General features: G+C 43.5%; 1 protein-coding gene across 2 annotated transcripts; it reads right to left on the reverse strand.

Moving 5' to 3' along the window:
• Window positions 1-1509: 1509 nt before the first annotated feature.
• On the reverse strand, window positions 1510-20999 carry slc33a2 (solute carrier family 33 member 2). Of its 2 annotated transcripts, none has more exons than XM_076038995.1 (6): window positions 20868-20999; window positions 19561-20363; window positions 12675-12822; window positions 8415-8515; window positions 6093-6202; window positions 1510-3201 (listed from the first exon to the last, which is right to left on the reverse strand). In XM_076038995.1, exons 2-6 carry the CDS (start codon window positions 20258-20260, stop codon window positions 2995-2997), a joined length of 1266 nt encoding a protein of 421 aa, XP_075895110.1. In that variant the 5' UTR covers window positions 20261-20363; window positions 20868-20999; the 3' UTR covers window positions 1510-2994. The 2 variants fall into 2 exon arrangements, with proteins under 2 accessions (XP_075895110.1, XP_075895111.1); XM_076038996.1 differs by having other exon boundaries at window positions 20889-20958.
• Window positions 21000-21283: the final 284 nt, after the last annotated feature.

Raw genomic sequence — 21283 nt, forward strand, 5'->3', positions numbered from 1 at the left:
GACTGGTGGGGCCACAGTGGGTTGTAAAATTTGACAGAGGGGCCGGAGCAGGAGCAGATGGATGGAGTGTTTTGGTGACCCACCTCACAGGAGGAAAAACGTATATCATGGCATATGTGGAAAACATGTTGCTTTAATGTCAATTGAAATACGTATCATTGAAGCGCCACAGTATTTAGCTCTTTATTTAAATGACTCTTAAAATGCTTAAAAAAAAAAAAAAAAAAAGAATCAAATTCAGCTATTTCATGACTTGTGTTAAGTTCGGCGGGCCGGAATAAAATGCTTTAAAGGCTGCATAAGGCCCCCGGGCCGTAGTTTGCCCATGCCTGTTGTAGCGTGACACCAAGGTTGTCAGACCTGAGCCGCTGTTTGCTGTGTTTCTGTGTATTACAGACCAAGACAAACAGGGAGGGGAAGGGTCTTGACTGCTACAGCCACAGAAACACAATACAGCTGGCGTTGTGGTCGCGGGGGCAGGTGGAATGGGTTGGGGGGCCAGCACACAGTTCAAAACATGTCTACTTGAGACAAGCATTTCCCAGTGACAGGATCAGACTGTAAACGTGACAGACAGAAAACCTGGAGACATTCAGCAGTCAGTGTCTCAAAGCGTAAGATAATTGTAACAGAATATGAAAATGTCTATTTTTTTTTAACAAGGTCAAGGTCAATGGACTCTCTCTTTTTAAGAGGGAACACCTTTAAGAGACAATTGCACATACAAGATCGGCAAGATCCCGACATGACCAGCGCTCCTCCATTTGAAATCCTCTGGCATTTTTTATGTAGTGTTTCATATAAGTTTAAACAAGCAGCTGTCCATACCAGGCACTGTGTGTCTTTCTGGGTAAACTATCATTATAAGTAGATCGATAATGTTCAGTATGTCTTCGTTTTTAGTAGATTTCGTTGTTTCTTTTTTCAAGACAAGGGTATGACCAATGAAAAAACCCTTGACTTGGAAAAAGAAACAACGAAATCGATCATTTTAAGTGCCCTCATTTAGAAGGTTATTATCATTTCTGAAGGTACGGTTCACAGTCCAAAGTAATATTGCGCAGCTTGGCACTATATGGTCATTTTCACATCCGTTTAAACATGTGCTTCATTTGAAATTCTATGAAATCAAATGAATACATGTATGAAATCAAAGAACCTTTAATGGATGTTTCCGGTCCAATATTCAGAACACAGCATGCTCGATTTTCCTCGACTGCGCACATGCCATAATGGACAAAAGGACAAACGTTTGTTAGAATAAATAAATGGCATACTAATTTCAGTGGGGAAAAAAACGCTTTCAATTTAAATACACCGACTGTGTGGTTTTTGCCTGCAGGGATCAAACTGCTGGTTGATTCAGGGCTGCCAGCTACAGCAGTCTCATAATGGACCGCTTTTAAACACACAAGCATGTTCTAGGTTAAATATGACAAATCTGTGGCGCAAAACTAAATTTAACCCCTTACATTTTCATGACAGAGAGTGATGAAAGTGAGAACATTCTCTGTGGAAATTTTATTCTTTTTTTTTCCAGCCAGAAAAAAAAATCTCATACATACCGTAGAGTGTTACAGAGTATTTTCAATCACACTCTGACAATAACATGAATGAGTGAGACAACATTTGCAGTTCGGTCTTATTTCTATGACGAACACCTTAAAGTCAGCGGGGTTGATTATTTGACTAATTGTTTGACTAATTAAAGTTGGCACCATGCAATGAATAAGGCTAAGGATTCCTACAGGAAGAAGCTTACAGTTTGCTAAATTGTGTTTTTTGTTTTTTGTTTTTTTAAAATTTGTTGCTGATGACAAAAGTTCAGAAGCTGAACTTCTTAAACGGATGCAGTGACAACAGAACTGGGCTCTGATTGCAGCTCAGGTCACACCGACTGTGACTGTGCTGCAGCTAATCCCTGCTGTGAAAGAGCTCTTCCTCAACTTTTTGCAGCTAATGTACATTCGCCTCTTCTGTGTCATGCTTTACAGTGGTGATACGAGGTAGCACAGATCCTTTATGTATTGGAGGGTAAACTAGAGAGATGGCAAACGTAACATTGTCATACACAGTCCAAAATAAAAGAACAAGCATCACCAAGGAGCAACGGTGCTTTTGGCTACAGCTCTTATTGCGTCATATTTTGAAACGGTAAAATGGCTCAGACAAAGACAAACAGTTTGCATTACATTTCCTAAAGTCATTTATGCCATGCCTGTGTGCTGTAAAGTAGCATGTTAGAGTACTCTGATTACATTTTATTGCAATAAGAAGTGCAGAAAATTACTTTTGCAATTGAAGTATAGCGTTTTAAAATATAAGTAAAATATTGAATATTTTCTAAACTTTTTACACTTTATTTTTTAAATATTATTATTATATTTAAACACTACGGACCGTGAATATTAAAGCAAAAAAGAAGAATTTGTTCACTTTTTTACAACAAAAAAAAAGCATTTCAGTGTAATTTGGCTCAGTAGGTGTGACACTTTTACTTAGGTTATTTTGAAAGATCTTTTAGTTATTACATGTGTGCTTGCTGTGAGTTCCCTTTCTGGTAGGTCATGTTGTAACTTTAAAAAGGCGTGAACACTGAACACCAACACATTTCCCTGCAGAACAAATATTTGTTTAACCCTTGAAACCATTTGGATGCACAAACGTCATCCTTTCTTTAAAATTCTACACATTTATTATTTGCAAAGAAATACCTGCCACCGTTACAGTAGATTTTAAGACTTTTCCAAACCTTTCAGATGAAAAAAAAACAATTAAATAAAAATCTCTGAGAATATGGACGCAAACGCATCCAAATACAGACACTGCATGGCTGATCTCTCCTTTAAGTAATGAGGAAAAAAACTCCAAGGAAACTTATCCGTTACCTTATAAATAATGATGATATTCTGAGTTGCCAAAATATCAAACTTAAGTCACTTTTACTTAACATATTCAGCACCAGCAAGACGCTCCACGCTTCCACCCCTGGCCTCACTTGGGCTGTTCTTTGAGCTGGTGTTCCCTGAGAGCCCCGGTGAAGGTGGCCGTCCACACATGCAGGGCCGTCCCAGCCGACAGGGTGAGGAAGAAGAGGAAGGCAACTTGGAATCCGAACCAATCTACCAGGCCTCCAGCCAGTGTGCTGAACGTCAGCTTCCCCAGCACCTCCAGAGTGGCCAGGAAACTGTAGTGGGTGGCCTGAGAGGAGAGAGGAAGGCCCGGTTGAAACCAAAGAGAAGAAAAAAGAAGAAGGGGGGGAGTGAGAGGGAGAGAGAGGAAGGTGACTGGAGAAAAGAGGAAAGGAGACGAGCAGAAGCGGGAGAGCGGGAAATAAAGGGACGCTGTGTGCAAGAGTGTGGGAATAACGAGAGAGCAGAGATGGAGAAGATGACAACTTCATCTTTGTGCGCTTGCGCCGCTCGCACAACCCCTGGCTGACCGTGAAGAAAGAATAATACAAGAACGGAAGAGAAAGAAAAAAAAAGGAGCAACACTGAGGAGCAGGTGAAAGAGTGTCGGAGAGAAGGAAAGCGTGAGATCAGGGCCTGAGACGGTGGATGGGGGCCAAAACTGAAACTGAGGATCTGATCCCAGCCTGAAGGCCTTTAAGACGGGCGAAGAGAGACATTACTTAATCCACTCAGGAACCCCCAACCCCCCTCTCTGCGAAAGAGCGCAGCTTCAGAACAGACAGGTGGCTTCAGAACAGACAGGTGGCTCCGACTCCGCGAGTGACTCCTTGACCACTGATTGGCCCACACACAGAGCCTTATACACAGAAACTAAGGGGAAAAAAATCTGCATTTCATTGTCAACAGATTGTTTAAAAGTTTTGGTTACAATGGATAGATAGATGATAGAAGCAAAGTTTGCAGTTGAGAGTTGATTACTTTGAGAAGAGTATGTAAATTCACATACTTGAGTTCTGTATTTCAAAATAAAGGACTTGCTCCAGGCAATATATTTATTAAAAATACTGTTTGTTTATCTAATGTTACCTTTACAGCCCTATTTTTCAGTGCAATGCAATAGCAAACTACCATAGCTATTTAGGTTGATAGAGTTATAGAGTTATATATTGATAGAGTTATATAGACTATTACTACTGCTAGCATTTTATTTGCAAGTATAATTCAAAAAAATATTATTTGAAATCTTGCACTCAAAACACAAGTGTGACGACATGCTCAGAGGTTAAACCCAACACTGCAAACTTTGCTGTCTCTTACTAGATAGATAGATAGATAGATAGATAGATAGATAGATAGATAGATAGATAGATAGATAGATAGATAGATAGATGGATAGATAGATAGGTATGTGAGGCGAGACTGTGGTCTGTACGCTGAGGTAGAGAGCAGCCATCCTGTGTGACCACGGCTAAGTGGAGTGCCTTTATTCCGAGCAACTTGTTTAACAGATCGGGTTACTGTCTCCTGGGGATCGTTAACAACCACTCACACTATCAGCTTTCCGTCACTGGATAGCACCACCTTCAATAACTTGCACAGATACGCGCACACACACACACACACACACACACACACACCAGGAGCACAGGCCGGCTTCCCCTCTTCCTTGTGCCTTCACACACACACACACACACACACACACACACACACACACTGACATAAAACAGCAAACAGTATATGTGTCATGAGAACCTCTCCAGCGGACTGCGGCTCTCACCGGCGAACACACTCTGATTGATTTTCTACCATCATGTGTTTTATCCGTAACCAGATCCTCATATCTTTCCTTCCGACCGCCACTCCTCCCCCCTGCTACCCTTTTTTTTTTTTTTTTATCATTACTTAAAGGGTGACAGCAATTTAAATGATAATTTGTCACCTTGAGAGACTGACTGAGTGATGTCTGAATGGCTGCATGAACAACCATCACCTCCAGGCAACGATGGCCCAGTTACGGCGGGGACAAAAGCAGTTATGTCAAAGAGAAGAAGACGAGGGAGGAGAGGAAAAAGTCGGGAGTGTAAAAAACGGAGCGCTTAAAGGTCCCCGGAATGACAAAGGGAGAGAGCGAGGTGGAAGGAAGGACAATGTCAAGGGGAGGGAGGGGAACAATGAAGGATGTAGGCAAAAGGGAAAGCGGAGAATAAGAGACTTGAGCCTGGCATTCTGCAGGTGGAAACAGCTGATGGGAAGTGACAGGTACAGGTGAGAAGAGGCGTGGTACTGTATGCTGAGGATCCCCCCCACCCCCCCACCCCCTGCATTGACCAAACGGAAATGACCTACAATGATATAATAGCACAATTAAACGGCAGAGAAGTGAGCGAGCCGAAGGGAGGAGGGAGAAAAGACAGTGTTGTGTTGGAAACTGATCAGGAGATGATCTAACGCCAAAGAAGGAGACAATCACGACTTTAACGGAGGGACAAATGTGCGTTTGAAATAACTCACAAAGAATTTTTTAAGAACAAAAAAGGTGTAAAGGTTTTTGTTTTTGTTCAGCCAAAAAATTTAAGTTAGATTTCAGACACTAAAATTGCACAAACTGGGGGGTAAATTATGAGTCTGGACCTTTAATGAATACTTTGACCAACAAAAAAAGAAAATATGTTTTGTTTTTTTATTTAATTGAATGTATTTCGACTGTCATTACTTGTTGGTCATCAATTCAGGCTAATGAGGAGTATTACTGGACTTGCTTTTTCAGAATCAGAATCAGAATACATTATTAATCCCGAGGGAAATTTTGTTCTTAACAGTGCTCCATTCAACCCTCAAGACTGTACATAGCGAAAAATAAAATAGAAGCATAGGTGGAAGTGAATGTATGTGGTAAACAGTGGTTTCACAGTGAGCAGTTGTACAGTTTTATTGCCACAGGAAGTAAAGACCTTCTGTGGCGCTCAGGCTTTTCTTAGACTGGTATTGAGCATTTCATACTTCAGAATAAACAGCTTTCTTGTCTGTAATTTCTTAAAAATGAAGTAAATCCAAAAACCGTTGTTTCGAGAAAGAGATTGATATTTTTTTAGAATCTGCGCTCTTGAGCACTGGCTTCTGTTGGTGTTGAATTGGCTGGGTGGATGTCACAGTGAGAGGGCTTCAAAGGAGCCGTACCTGAATGCTTTCCTCAGCCCTCTGTGTGCAGTGCATCATGGTGGTGAAGGTGAGCGTGGTGATGAGACCACCAAGGAAGTGCTGGACACTCATGCTCAGGACGGCCATACCTGGGAGAGGAAGCGCACGAGCAAAATAAATCACTGTAAAAGTACAAAACTGAAGTTTTGCCCCAAAAAAAGGCAGGAAATTCACACTTTTGTCTGCTGCGCTACACTTCTCATTATGTTGCTCTGCGTGGAAGTCAAAGCGGGGACACAAAGCGGGGAGAATCGGTGAGCAGCCACCCCCCGCATCCTCCTCTTTCCCATCACCGCCACCACCCACCCCTCCCCCTCTCCCTTCCCCCAGCTCCCTCTCGTCCCCAAATCGCATGTAGCGTATCCTCGGAGGGGACGCGGCGGAGCAGTGGGGAAACACAGAGGAACCACAGAGCCTATCTGTCTCTGCTGCCTCCGACGCTGAATTATTCACTCAAGCCACCAGAGTTTTTCCTGAATTGGATTCTTCAGTCAGCGCCGCGCGGCTGTTGGAGTCGCGCAGATGCATCGACTGATCAGGCAGGAAGAGAAAGGGGAAGGGAAGCGGAGGGTTATCATGTAATATTGAAAAATCTGAAACACAATGTTTTCCTTTTTTTATTTTTCCAGTCGAGTTTTTCCTGAAATCTTTGTTCTGGCTTTAAAGGAGGGAGGGGAGGGGGGGTGTATGGCGGTGGGAGAGGGGGGTCCTCAACTTTCAGTCTGAGAGGCTTGATAGGGGAACAGACAGCTCCGACGCAGATGAATGGCGCACATCTGAATCCCAAATGCTTTGCGAGGGCTGCGTAACAGAATCAGACGTGTCATTCAGACATTAATAACTCAATGGGTCTCTGGAGAGAGAGAGAGAGATGGAGAGAGCAAGAGAGATAGTCAGGGAGAGGGAGAGAGAGAGAGAGAGAGAGAGAGAGAGAGATAACCTGTCTATCACTGCCCTCCGTATCACACGCTCTTGGTCTGGTCTTGGGGCTACAGACAGTTCAGAAAAAAAATTGGTCTTAACTTTGTTGGGGGGGGGTCAGGGAAATCAGTGTGCTTTCATTGGTCGGACAGGGCGAGACAGACAGGTACGATCTTTGCTTTCGAGCCCTCGTGCTTTGATCTGTCAGAGAGCACGTGGATTTTAAATGTCATGTAGACCAGACGGTGTCTCTAGTTGCGTTCCCATTACCCCTAGAATTGTGCAAAACCTAAATATCGCAATAAAAAACTGGTAATGGAATCGCATACATTTCGAAAGACCTCCCAAATATTGCTAAAAGGTTTGTACGCCCTGATGAGATGGTTTTTCAGATGTATCAATATAGAGGTATATCGCAAAAGTGTCATGGAAACACTTTTTTCGCGTTTCCGCATCACCGGACGTGATGCATGGGGTCACATGACCAGTTAGCATCAAGTGAAAATGATTTTTTTTTTTTTATAAGTAGTGAAAGAGAAAAATATAACAACCATTCTTGACAGACAAAAAACAAAAGTAATTGTTGTAAATCTCGCAGAACAAGATTTTACAAGAATTACGTCCCGCAAGATTTTACGAAAATTACGGCTTATGCGCTTCACACCATTCAATGGAAACACCTACAAATCGCAATTGTACTTTGTCAAAATTTTATAAATATCGCTTTTATTTTGCAACGCGGCTGTTGTCTGCCTCATGATCATTATATCTGAATAGCTGTGTAACACTTTTTTTTTTTCTTCTTCTTCTTCTACTTCTTCACTGCAAAAGAGAACACACTCCATATCACCTGACCAAGGTGTCAGATAGTCCATGGGTGTTCAGGTAAATATTGACAATGACAATACATATTATATACCAGCAACCAAACTTGACAAAAATTATTAAAACTGTCACCTCAAGTTATCCAAGTACAGTGTTCATGTCATTAGGAAGGGTCAGGATTGCAGTAATAATCAAGTCTTAAATGCTATTGTTGTGCCCGGGGGTTGTGCTTTAGACTACTATTGTGTTTGAGTTATGCTCCCTTTGTGTTCACTATTACGACATTTTATACGTCTTTTTTATTTTGAATCCTCCCACCAAGTGGCTCATTTGCGGGCCCCTGTGTATTTAATTCTTCTTGCATAATATGCAGTAAACTATAAAATAACACGGGACATGATTGTGCTGTAGTTACATAACAAGATTTGGCAAATGAATGAATAGGACTGCATAAAAGACCAGGAGACATGCATGTAACATCATCGCGCAGACTAAGAGAAGGAGCAGTTGGGTCATTTAACATGTGCAAGTGTTCATCTCGAGTCTTTCTCCCACCTTTCATGAGGGGCGACGGCTCCAGCACGGTGAGCAGGGAGCTCTGGAAGACCATGCTGACGGTTCGCAGCACAAACACTCGCCGCATCAGAGCCCCGATGCTGAGGAGAGATCGACAAAACAAGCGGCGTTACTGATGAGCAGAAGGGGGGAACGCGGTGACATGCACTCAAGGCTGCCGTCATTCAATTTAGACACATTATGCACGTTTGTGTTTTTGCTTCTTTTCTTTTTTTTTCCTTTCCGCGCGCATCAGACTCACACACATGCGTGTAACATTCGTGTGTAAGTAAACAAGTCCCCATACACTAATTGAGTCGCTGTTGGTGCAGGAAATTCTTCCCCCCGTGGGTTTGGTTTGTGACGTAATCAATAACCAGAGGAGATCCCCAGCATGAGGACCGTAATTAATCACCGGCAACACACACGCAGACGCAAACACACGGCGGTGTGTGACATCTGGGATTAACAATGTCAATCACCCAGAGGATGCCTGCCACTCAAAGGGCTGCGTGTGTGTTGATGTTTGTTTTTTGTGCATGTAATTATCTATGTGTAAAGAAAAAAGTGGGAGAAGAAGGGACCTGCCGCACCGAGCAGGGAATCTGATTAAAATGGAGAAGTGAACTGAGGGGGGGGGGGGAATAAATAAAGATAAAGGCAAGGAGCAGTCAGTCCGTGGTTTAAGTTTGATGTTACTTTTAACAAACTTTTTCTCGCAACAGGAAACCACTCATTTCACACACGCCATCAAATGGCCGCAGGGTGATGACGCTCTGTGTTTTGGAGTTCACAGCTCTTCAGGTGATTTTAGGCACGATCACAGGTTACGTCAAGGTTTTCATATTGTATTTGAGACATAATTGCAACAACAAAGTCACTGACTTCAATACAGCAAGGTAGGATCTGATTAATTATCCAATTGCTGCAACTATTTACCGGTTTTAACATCGATGACACAGCAGAAAGTTTCCTTTAGAAAGTGTAAAAACTTAAGTCACTACTATATACACCATCTTAATTGTTTTCTCTTTCTATTCTATTTCCACCAAAAGTCATGTGAGGAGGTAATTTTCTTCAAACTGCAGAAACTAAAACCATCATTAAAAGACATCAATATAACAACCACACAATGACACTGATGTGGAGTGAGGACGCTGTTCACACCTAGCATGACTAATATTGTTGCCCTCTTCTATTTTCTCTGATTCTGTTGAAGTAGAAGACCACAATCCCACCAGGAAAACCATTTTTAAATTTAGTCAAGAAAAGTGTTGCCCCCATACAAAGACTGTGTTGAGGGGGCGGGGTGGTACATATGTGATGCTAGTGTACAAACTGAACAGAGGAAAAAGAAAGGCAGTCGTAGTAGCAGAAGAAGATGAGAAGAAAAAGGGGAAAAAAGGATGTGGACAAGAATCCTGCAAAGGATGTGGCATTAAGTTAAGCAGAGGGAGTCATGATTGAAACAGCAATCAGACCCGGGTGTGGACACCAGAGGCACATGCTCACAGCAAGTGTTACTGTATGCGGTGAAAGTAACAGCTGACATGTGAGCAATCGGGCTGCAAGGCCCCAAAATAAATCTCAAAGCCTTCAAACCGGCCCGCCAAAATGTTTTACTTTCCCAATAATCCACACTTTTAATCAAGGTGAATTTATTATTTCTCCAAATGACATCCTTCCATTAGCCTCTCCCTCTCTCACCAAACCTTTCCTTAAGCTCTTTTGAGGAAAGCCAATCCTTCATCACTCAGAGGCTAAAGACATTCTTTGCTCTGCTGCTCCTTTACCTGCTGTCTCAATGACAGCCTTTCATATCACACACTCTTTGAGAGACGCTAAGATGTGTGTCTGTGTGTGTGTGTGTGTTGTGCATGTGAGACAGAGAGAGAGACAGAGAGAGAGAGAGAGAGAGAGAGAGAGAGAGAGAGAGAGAGAGAGAGAGAGAGAGAGAGAGAACTGGCTGCTACCTCACACGGGCCAGGCCCAGATAAGAATAGCCAAACTCTCAGGTTCCGCTGCAGGTTTAAAAGGGGCTCATTCACTGACCACTGAGCCGTTTCTGATGGCAGTGAGGATAAACCTTCCAACGAGGCTTTTAGAGGTGGGACCAGAGGCTGCTGGACAGCACTTTCTCTGTCTGAAAGTGTCGGTGTAGTCGCAGGGGGGGGGGGGGGGGGTGAGGGTGGGGGAGTGTTGATTTATTTAAAAATTAAAAAAAACAATACTACATCCAACCAAGGACATAAAATAAGCATAATGACTTTACAAAAGTTTGATAAAGCAACATGATTAGATGTGTATTCAAGAGTAAAACAGCAAAAACTTTTTTTTGCCTATCTTGCAGCCATTTCAATGTGTTCAACTATGAACAAGTGGTTTATGTACAACACATTTTTTTAAGCCCTGGCAGTATTTGTCGTGGGGGGGGGGGGGGGGCATTTCACTGCCGTTACACAAATCCTTGACATATGAGATGGAAGACAAAGAGGATGTGAAAGACCTGAAGCCAGAACAATGTCGACATATTTCAAGATTTAAAAAAGGAAAAAAAAAATGCTGAGGACTGCCCTGGGTTTTACTCGTGTCACTTCAAGAGTGGGGGTTTAAAAAAAAATTCTGCTAAAAACGTCACAAGGCAGAAGAAAGAACTATAACTTATAACAAATTGTATTTTAATTTCACCATTGTCTAACTAAGAACTGTGGCATAAACTGTGGCAAAACTAAAAAAAACAAAAAAAAAAACAACCTAAAAATACATTTTACCACAAATGTATTTATTTTTAGCCTGCAAACTTTTGACCCATTATAAGGGCCATTTATTTAGACACTCTGACAAATCACATTAAATACCTTTTCGCTGTTGGCAATTTGGCAGAGAGACGTTAGCTGGCATGACGGCTGGGAGGGAGGAGGCTTCTGTGGGCCCCTTATGCATTTGTCACTTTACCCGAGGCTACACAATCACAATATGGTGCCATGCTATTCCAACATTCTCCTGATACGTCACACAGGCCTACGGTGGCGGCTCTGCTAGTGTAGAGGGATGTACCCTGTGGGAAGAAACATACTATCCTTCATATAGGCATTGTTGTTTTTTATAGTCTCTCTTACGTCATATTGGCCAAAGGCTGGGTGGAGCCATGAAATGATCCTCGCCCAAGCAAATGTAAAAACTTACAGTGTGCAATGCCGGTCAGGGACTAATGGCACGGTGTCAATGCGCTGAGGAGAGGGAACAAATCGAATGTGCAAAAAAGATCACACTTAACGCAAGTTAATGAAAATCGAACCTGCTTGTCGAACCTAATCGCCAGTACTTCTATCAAAACTAACACACAGCAGCATCGACGCCGCTGTGATGTACTAATCAGACACACTAACATCTTAGTATCTCTCCAGACCTGGGAATTAAATTCAACTAGAGCTGCAGTTGTTTCTGCGATCAAACCCTGAGGGGTGTGTGTGTGTGTGTGTGTGTGTGCGTGCGCGCGCGCGTGCACGCCTAAGAGCGCATGATGGATTTGGTGTGCGTGCAGTTCTCACACCACACACCAGACACAGGGGTCCCCGAGCTCTCAAACAGGGATATGTTTACTTAAATTGCTGCCACACACACTGGCTGTGTGTGTGTGTGTGTGTGCAGCAGTACAGACTCACACAAGCAGACACACTCGCGAGGCTGCGGAGAGTAAAGAAAAATACGTGCAGATGAACGCGAGTGAGGAAGAAGCTGCAGGTAACAACTCGACGAGCTGGGAGAGGGACGGCGATGAGGAGGGGAATGATGAGAGGTATTGTCATGTGACTGGAATCAGAGCGTGAGGCAGTGACATACATCTGCGAGGCATAACAGTTTTTTTTTTGTTTGGGTTTGTTAAAAAAAATTCTAGTTCTAACTTGTGAGGTGGGAGTAAATGCTTTTCTGGACTTTGCTCCGTAATAATCAGAATCCCCACTGGGTTTCCCATCGCTGACATTAGAGCTTTTGAAATTGTAAAGAAAAATGTATATTTCTCGCCACCATTAGATGAGACATCATTAATTTATTTACTGGGAAAACAAATGGAAAATATATCCATGATTCCTTAATTATTAATCAGCAGCGTTGTGAAAATTGAATGCCGGCGCATCCTCGTACAGATCTTTATCTGGGACATAGGAGCATCAATCACAAACACTGTACAATAAAAAATGAATCACAGTCGGAGTTGAGGGGACGAACTGGGAACGGTGGCACCGATGGAGAAACTACCTGCACTGGGCGAGCAGCAGGCCTCCCAGCGACGAGCCACAGATGGAGAAGCCCATGGCGATGACGCCGTTCCAGAAGCCGATCTCCCTGGCGGTCATGTGGTGGTCCAGCAGGAAGAGGGGGAACATGGTCACCGCGCCCTGCTCACCTGTCGACAGGAGGGAAGATGAAAATAAAGCAGGGAGGTGGGAACACACAACACAATGTGTGTTAAATACAGCAAGTCTGACTAGGCAGAACAGTCTTTTCCGCATACAACTAATGTGCCAAACACCTCCAGAAACACACTCACACACTCAGGCGCACGCATACGGCAATCAGAGTCAGACGCGAGGAGGATTTTGCACCAAACTGTTTAGCCTGCAAGACGGAGGAACACGATTTTTCTCCCCGAGACGACAAGTGCACCGTCAAACGCGGCGCGAGGAGCGAGCGGCACACCTAGGCCTATTCCTGGAAAGTGTCAATAATAGATGGCTGACAAGAAAAAGAATACCCTCCGTCGCTTTATCAAACGGGGGCCTCGCACTTTTCCTGAAGCACAAAAAAGAAAACACAACAAAAACACAAAAACTTCTGCCGATGAAACAGACCTCTCAAAGACCTTTCAGTCAAAATAAGAAAGTTTCTGTCAGACAGTGAGACTTTCTGTGTGGCGCCGAGTGTGGGGGTAATGTTCTGCTGAACATTACAGTAAAATATTCAGTGGTGCCGACTACACGCCATTATTATATTAATGGAGACTGACTTCAGAAAGACGGTGGGACCAAGGAGCCGCGTGAGTGACAGCTTGGCTCCCAGACTGCTGTCAAAGACAACGCAACACGACCGACGACTCACTCACTTGAGTCAGCCAGGAGACAAACAAAAATAGAGAAGGGGAAAAGAAGACAGATGAAACAGACTGGAATAAAAAAATAATAATAATAATAAGAGAAAGCTGAGAAGCGCCATGTGATTGGGAGTGCAGCGGCAGAGTGAGGGTGTCACTGGTGTAACAGTGGTGTGACAATCCGGCAGCCGGTGCCGGCGAGGAGGAGGAGAAGAAAAAAAAAGAATTCTTTGTGGAGGAAAACACTCATCCTGCTCCTCCGTCAGTCACGTTTCACAGTTTGAAATTACAATACAGTCAACAGAAGCCACTTGACGCCGACTTTATCATTCACTGGAATTAGACAAATGGGAAACGTTTTGGTCTTTTTGACAGGGAAATCAGTTGTTTATTCCGGATGAAGAGAAGCAGAGCTCTTCTGCATCACGCCAAGTGGACGGAACCCGTCTGATTTCATTTAGGATGATTTCGTTAGAACCAAAATCAACAAGGTGGTCAATCCAACAGGGAGATCCACTCAAATAACCCTTCCCCGCTACTCATCCTCAGTGCACGGGTGGCTTTGACTTGCATCAGCAGTGGCGCACGTCTATAAGTCGCAATAATGAACACTGGCAGCGGCGGTACCCACGACGCCAGGGTTGTTTACCCGTGGTTCTGTAATCCCGATCCTGTCTGCCTGTTGTCGAGCTCAAAGCTCAGCGCACTCACAGTCCTGCCTTCAACTAATTATTTCTTTAAAGACGGGGAGGGGGAGGAGGGATGGAGGAGGAGGAGGAGGAGGAGGAGGAGGAGGGTGGAACGCAGACAAACACAGCCGCGCTGATTATTCCCTTCTATAAATATTCTCAAAGCAACAATTGTCCATTTCAGCAGGGATTTCATTAGACATCCGCAAAGATTAAACAGGCAGAGTGAAGGGGAAGGAGAGAGGGGAGGCAGAAGGAGGAGGGGTGGGGGGCGAGGAAAGGATGGGTGAAAGAAAGAAGGCTGGAAAGGTGAGAAGGAGCAGGACCTTAAGGCATAAAATATATCAGAGTACAGGGTGTCGGTGGGGGGGGGGGATCAGAGCGCATTATTAGCGCAAAACTACGGACACAAAACAGAGGGGAGTTAAACCTGGGAGCTGCAGTCTGTGAACGAGACAGCTACAGACAGAAGAGGAGGAGGGGGAGGAGGAAAGGGGGGGGCAGATGAACAGAGACATTGTTAGGTTAGCGAAGAGGAAACAGAGCAGGGGTGGCAGACTCAAAGACAACTCTGTGTTTATGTTTACATGAGCGACGGCAGAGAACAAACAATTTAACATTAAGAGGCGGAACGGCGGGGAGAGCTGGAGGAGGGCTCGTTTGATTCCTACCCGTCACTTAAAGGTGCTGCGTGACAGCGACTATCATTTACCAGACTTGAAAGCGCCAAAGCAGCGGAGTCTGGGACGGAGAGAGAGAGAGGAAACATTTTGCGATTAAAGGCGGAGCGGGCGACATCAAAACGCATCTCTTTATTTTCGTCCCGGCTTTGAGCTCGCGTGAATGACCTCTATTATCTGGGAAAAAACACACAATCAAATGTAAGGACAGTACGCGTGGGTGTGTGTGTGTGATGCTTAGCACTTCCAAGAAAAAAGGCCATGTACAATTAACACGACGCTAGGCATTTAGAAGAGATTGCATCAGGAGTGCTGGGTAACATCAAATCACTGACTGTTGTTAGTGGCGGTGCACATCGCCCTGCGTTTAATGAGAATACTAAGGCTGGCAGCGTTAAAGCATTCATGAAATTAGTTAAATACAATCCATAACTTGTTGTTTTCTTTTTTTTAAATCGCATTTCAAACGTAAGTTTTTTTAGTCCGTAGTCGGCCCAATTTCAATTTCTGGTAAGAAATACTTTACATTATGGGCATAAGAATGCCTTGTAAAGAAAAATAAAAGGATTTTACACATGCAATTCAAACAGTGATTAATCGCAGTTAACTATGAAGATTCTGAAATTAATCGCGATTAAAAAAATAATTGTTTGACACCCCTAGAAGATTAAAAAAAAATAAAACAATTTCTTCTTTATACAGAGCTCTCATCTTGTAATAAAATATGCTAACCTAAAACCACAACCAAAGCCCAAAAAGCTACAATTAGTCCTGATAACTAAGGGCAATTTCTTTGTTTGTGTGCTTGATTGTTTCCAAGCAACATTACAAACCAAACCTCAAGGCAGGGAACGTTTGAAGACAGAAAAGAGAAAGAAAAAAATTCATCCTGCTAAATAAAGAAATGAGTAGGAATATTTTACTGATTACTGACATGCCTGCGAAGGTATGGCTAGAATTAACCTTATCAAATATTGACTAATAGGTTAACCACACACAGGATAATAAATTTCTCTCAGAAATTTAGAAAAAGAAGCAAATGTACCCGCTGCTCCATAAGGAACAATGGTTTTCGAATTAATCCACCTTATTATTAGCATTTTCTTTTATAACAGACACATGGCTATTTTGAGATCTTATTTGCCTACCTTTACATGTTTAGACAGCAGCTTAATATATCTGTGCATATATAATAATATATATCTTATGAAGACACAATAAATCCCATTCAGTTATTATAACTGTAGGTTGCTTTCCTGATGTTTTTGCGATTGACACAGACTTCGACTCACTACCTCCACGCCTAATCCACTGTGATTAAAATGGACCTCATGGCCATTTCATAAGCATAGATTTTGATACATTCTTAATGCTGTGAAATGGGGGGTGGGGGGGTGGGGGTCGCAGGCAAAGTACAGCGAGCGGGATCAGAGCAGGGTGAGACGAGGGTGAGAGGTCAACGGGGGCGGCGAGGTCAAAGTCTGACATCCGCGCCGCGGCTTAGACAAAAGAGCTGGCAGAGTGGGAGGGATCGGCGAGGACACACTCTGAGCCCCCGCACAACATTATTACTACCTGCCGTGAGCGCCGCAAACACAGAGCATCGCACATGCTACATGTTTAAACACAACTCGCTCCATCCCCATCTCTCACAGAGACGCATACGCGCGCGCACACACAAACGCACACACACACATCCTTAGGCTCCCTGCGGACAGTAATTAGAGCCCTGTCTTTACACACTTCCACAATATCCTATGTATATTAGCCTGCGGAGAAACACACACGCAGGCATGGAAACACACACACAGTGGGAGAGTCTGCAGATCGATGTAGACGTGAAGGAGTTCTTCATGACCTGAAGGGTCAGTAACGTGGGAAAAAAAAATGCAACGACACACAAGTAAGGTGAGACGACCTCATCGGCTCTGGCGTCGCCCCCGTGTTGGCCACATGTCACAACAACATCAGCAGCAGAGAAATCTCACCCCAAACACGTGTTGTTTTTCATTACGGCAACATTGATTTACGCAGCGTTTCTCTCTGAGCTTTTGGACAGAAGATGGTAAAATGAATACCGGCAACATTGTGCATGGATTTAATTATTTGTTGTTGTTTTTTTATATATAAATACAGAGAAAACAGAAAGATTGATTTAAAGCTCTGAAAGTTTTCACTTTTTGAATCATGAGTTGATAAACTCAAGAAATGAAAATACACCAAACAAGCACAGAGATAACGCTTAATTTATTAATGACTAGAGTCATAAATAAATAAACATATATAATGTATTGTTTATTGTTACCTATTGGCATTGCTAAAATGAAAGTGGAACGGGCTCCTACAGCGTGAGAAGAGGAAGTTGCACCTATCTGTCCAAGCATGTTTGAGTTTGCGGAGCCCTATGCTGCCATTCCGTTCGTTTTCTCTCTCAAGGCACCATGTGGTGGTTGTTCATTAATTCATCCCCCTCCTCCAGCCTATCTCCCTGCAGTCCTTCTCTTTCCCCGTGTCCCTCTCTCATTCCCACTGCCCCTTCTTCATCTTTCCCAGCCCAGTACCATCAACCCAGCCATCGACTACTGCCAAGCATGTCCCTGGAATAGATCTGCAAAAACCAGACCGCAGGTTTTTTACATCAAAGCTGCAATTAATGAAGAAATCTTCTTTTCGGGGGGGACCTTCTTAATCTCCTCCCGCTTTCTTTCTCTATCCTATCGGGGAGAAGAGATTAATGTTTAGGGTTAAACAAGCTGCAAACAGTTCAAAACCAATCACAACAGTATTTCGTTGAAATAGATGTAGACAGTGAAGCGGTTATTGGTATCTTCGTAGGTGCTGTGTCGGAGGAAATTGCTCATATCAGAAGACGCTTTTCTTTTATGTTTGCTCATCCGTCCCTCGCTGCAACCACCTGGTCAGTTCCCAAGGAAGTCAACATCAGGCCTGACATTCATCTGTCCCGCCTCCCCCTGCACTGGCCATCCGTCCCTGGGAGTTTACCCAGACACTTCTCCCATGATGCCCGTGGCCTTCAGATGGCACCAGGGTCAAAGTTCAAAGGCATGGCTGCCTGCTATTGGCCACTGTGTTGGCGCTCGAGTTCATTAAGGGATAGATGAGATTGCGCGCGCGTGTGTGTCTGAGAGAGAGAGACGGGGTGGGGGGGGGAGAGATGAGACCACATCCGCACACCTCTTGAACAAAAACAATACTGTCTCACACGGGCAATCATGCTCTCACATCCAATTGCATTTGAAATAAAACCACACAGTCCACTTTCATTTAAAATGTGGAAGACTACTCAGAATCCAACTGAGGGAAACGTTACAAGTGACAAGGCGGCTAATGAACCCGTGGCGCTCTGAAAACGCTGCAAGTAATTCTCATAATCACGAGCATCAGTTGGTCGTGTGCGAGTGTGACTGTGACAGCGAGAGTGTTTATGGGGGAGGGAGGGATGGGGGGGGGGGTGTCCTCTCCCTAGACAGATTAGGGGGGTCCAGCCAGTACTCATATTTGTCTCGTAGTGTCGTCTGGTGGGACATCATCCGATTACGGAGCCACCCTGAACGCTCCCCTCAAAACACGCATGCACGCACAATTTTAAAAACAAAGCACAAATGTTCTCCAGTACATGCATACATTGCTTTATGCAAATGTGTAAGAACAATTATGTTCCCACCACCCACATTCACACGCACACACACACATAAACACACATTCACACATGCGCACCAATGCAAAGCACCGTTTTCCATTTCGTTTTCTGAACACAACAGACACAAAGACGCTCTAATCCTTATATAATCCCCTTCTGCTTGCAGAACACCAAACTCTGCTAGTATCAACTCTCCCACACGCCAAACCTTGACTCTGTAAGAACTACTTTTAAATTTCTGTTTCTTTTTCTTGCTTTCTTTCTTTTAAAGTGACAACAACTTTGTGCATCTGCAACTGAATTTGCCTTCAAACTCTCATTGTTGTCTCATGCAGGGCTCTAACTCGGGCGATGGAAGAGAGTACATTGTCTCGGCATTTCCTGTTTTACAACATACAAACAGAAACCTGCAGAGAGATAAACATAAAGTCAACAAACATCAACTTAACTTTTCCCCTTCACGCTCAACTCTGTTTCTTGCGGACGCGTCAACAGCTACACCTAGTGGTAGGTTCAGAGAGCTGCACTGCAGACATGAACGACTTCAAAGCAGGACAAATTCTTGCAAGGACTGCTAAATGTTTCAACTTCACATTCATAGACTGGGGGCGCTTTTTGCGTCCCTGTCATAACTTCCCCGAATATAGTGTATCATCAACATAGACAAGTTGTGCAGTCAGAACTACAGCAGTTTGTTGATAATGTTTGTCTCATACTGCTATTGAAGCTCTGACTATTTTAACTCCTCCCTCTATATACTGTGATGCTATGAGAATTCCTTATATTTTAGTGAAATGAGTATATTTGGATTATTGATGTACAGAAAAATAAATGCAATACTTAGTTAACTAGTCAAGCCACAAATATGAAATATTATATTTATTATTAGACCAGTGCATTGACACAATAGCATTTACTATTTATGTGCATGATGCCCTGTTAAAAAAAAAATTGTGCATGTAAACATTTGTATGCATTATCAAAAATAAAATATTAAACCTAATTTTGTTTTAGTGGGACTTACCTAGCTTGTATGTAAGCACATACAGGACTGTCCAAGGAGTGCCAGGCACTGCAAGCAACTTCCTCCAGACTTTCCAGGGCTTCATGGCATCAATCCCCTGCCATCCCTTCTTGTTGCCATCTACCTGTTGGCCCCTCACAGTCTCATCATCAAGCACGGGGGCCCCCCACACAAAGAGAGCCACTCCCGCATACACAAAAGTTAGCAGCATAAACATCCAGCCCCATCCAGCCACGTCAATGACAGCCAGCAGCCCACCGCCAGCGAAAACCGCCCCAGCTTTGTAGCCCACCACCTGGGCAGTGTTTCCCAGTCCCAGCTCCCCACGCCCTTTCAGCAACCCAACCGCTGCCCCATCGACAGCAATGTCCTGGACAGAGGCCAGGGAGTTCATGGCCAACAGGGTTCCTGCCACTCCCCAGATGTGTGCTTCTGGGGCCAGGGCGGCACTGGAAAGGCATGTCAGAGCCAATCCAGAAACGGTTCCGACGAGCCAGCGGCGCTTGGTGCCGATCCGATCCACCAGAGGAGCCCAGAGCACCTTGAGGACCCAGGGAAAGTAGAGGATTTTGGTGAATCCGATTCTGGTGAGAGAATGACCGGCACCGCGGAGATAGACAGGGAGCAGGGAGGACTGGAGACCATAGGGAATGCCCTGGACAAAGTAAAGCAGGCCCAGAAAGACTAGTTTGTCATTCATGATCTAAGTCCAAAATACAGTGTCTCTTTTAATGTAGACACTGCAGTGGTCCATTGGTCAGGTCACTGTGCAGTCTAGGGAAACTCCAGTAGAACCGACTGACCTGCAATGATAAGAGAGAATTTGGAGTTTAGTTTAGGTGGGACTGTATTGTTGTGAATTACTAGGGGGTGGGGCAACCGTATCCATCTCTTTCACATGCAGCCTTAAAAGGATCTGCCACTGGTTCTGATTTTCATTGCTTCCTCGCCCTGCTCAGTTACCAGTAACGTTTAACTGGCTAACTGCTTAGCTTTGAAAGTCATATGAATTATATGCCATCGCATCTATCCGACATGGCACGCAATGTGTGCATTTCTTATCACATCTTATCTTCATTTTGCTGACAGAAAAACGGAACTTTAGCTAGTAGAAATGTTCGCTGTGACAGCTAACATCAAGTTTGCTTAGACTAGCTGACGTGAAGTAGCCTAGCGAGCTAACGTTAGCTGGTAGGTAAGCAAAAGTAAAACACATTTTTATTGCGTGACAGTTTAACTTTAGGTTTCGTTGCCATGCGGTTAACTGTTGCGTATCAGTTGGGGAGAAAATTAATAACATGACATACTGTGTAAGACTGACGATTAACCTTGCGTTATCACACCGGATAAGCAGGCTCTTCCAGGCACTTGTCCCCTGATTCAGCTAGCAGGTTGCCAGGTCCCTTTAACAGAAACCCCCTTCCACAGAGAACAAACCAATGGGGGCGGTTCTTTATTGAATTAAACGACTCGTTCGTGCGTTGGAGGGAAAATGTATTATATATATATATATATATATATATATATATATATATATATATATATATATATATATATATATATATATATATATATATATATATACATACATACATACATACATACATACATACATATATATATATATATATATATGTATGTATGTATGTATGTATGTATGTATGTATATATATATATATATATACATACATACATATATATATATATATACATATATATATAT

The sequence above is a fragment of the Nelusetta ayraudi genome, unplaced genomic scaffold, assembly GCF_046127955.1.
Source record: "Nelusetta ayraudi isolate G7.1 ecotype Tasmania unplaced genomic scaffold, CSIRO-AGI_Nayr_v1 ptg000058l, whole genome shotgun sequence".
Taxonomy (NCBI): Eukaryota; Metazoa; Chordata; class Actinopteri; order Tetraodontiformes; family Monacanthidae; genus Nelusetta; species Nelusetta ayraudi.

Bases quoted from the DNA above. Each gene is read 5' to 3' on its own strand.
- slc33a2 (XM_076038995.1), bottom strand. From the start codon at position 20,260: ATGAATGACAAACTAGTCTTTCTGGGCCTGCTTTACTTTGTCCAGGGC. The intron at 12,823-19,560 runs GTAAGTCCCACT...TCCTGTCGACAG, and splicing joins TGTGCTTACATACAAGCTAG to GTGAGCAGGGCGCGGTGACC. The intron at 3,202-6,092 runs GTACGGCTCCTT...CTCTCCTCTCAG, and splicing joins GGGCTGAGGAAAGCATTCAG to GCCACCCACTACAGTTTCCT.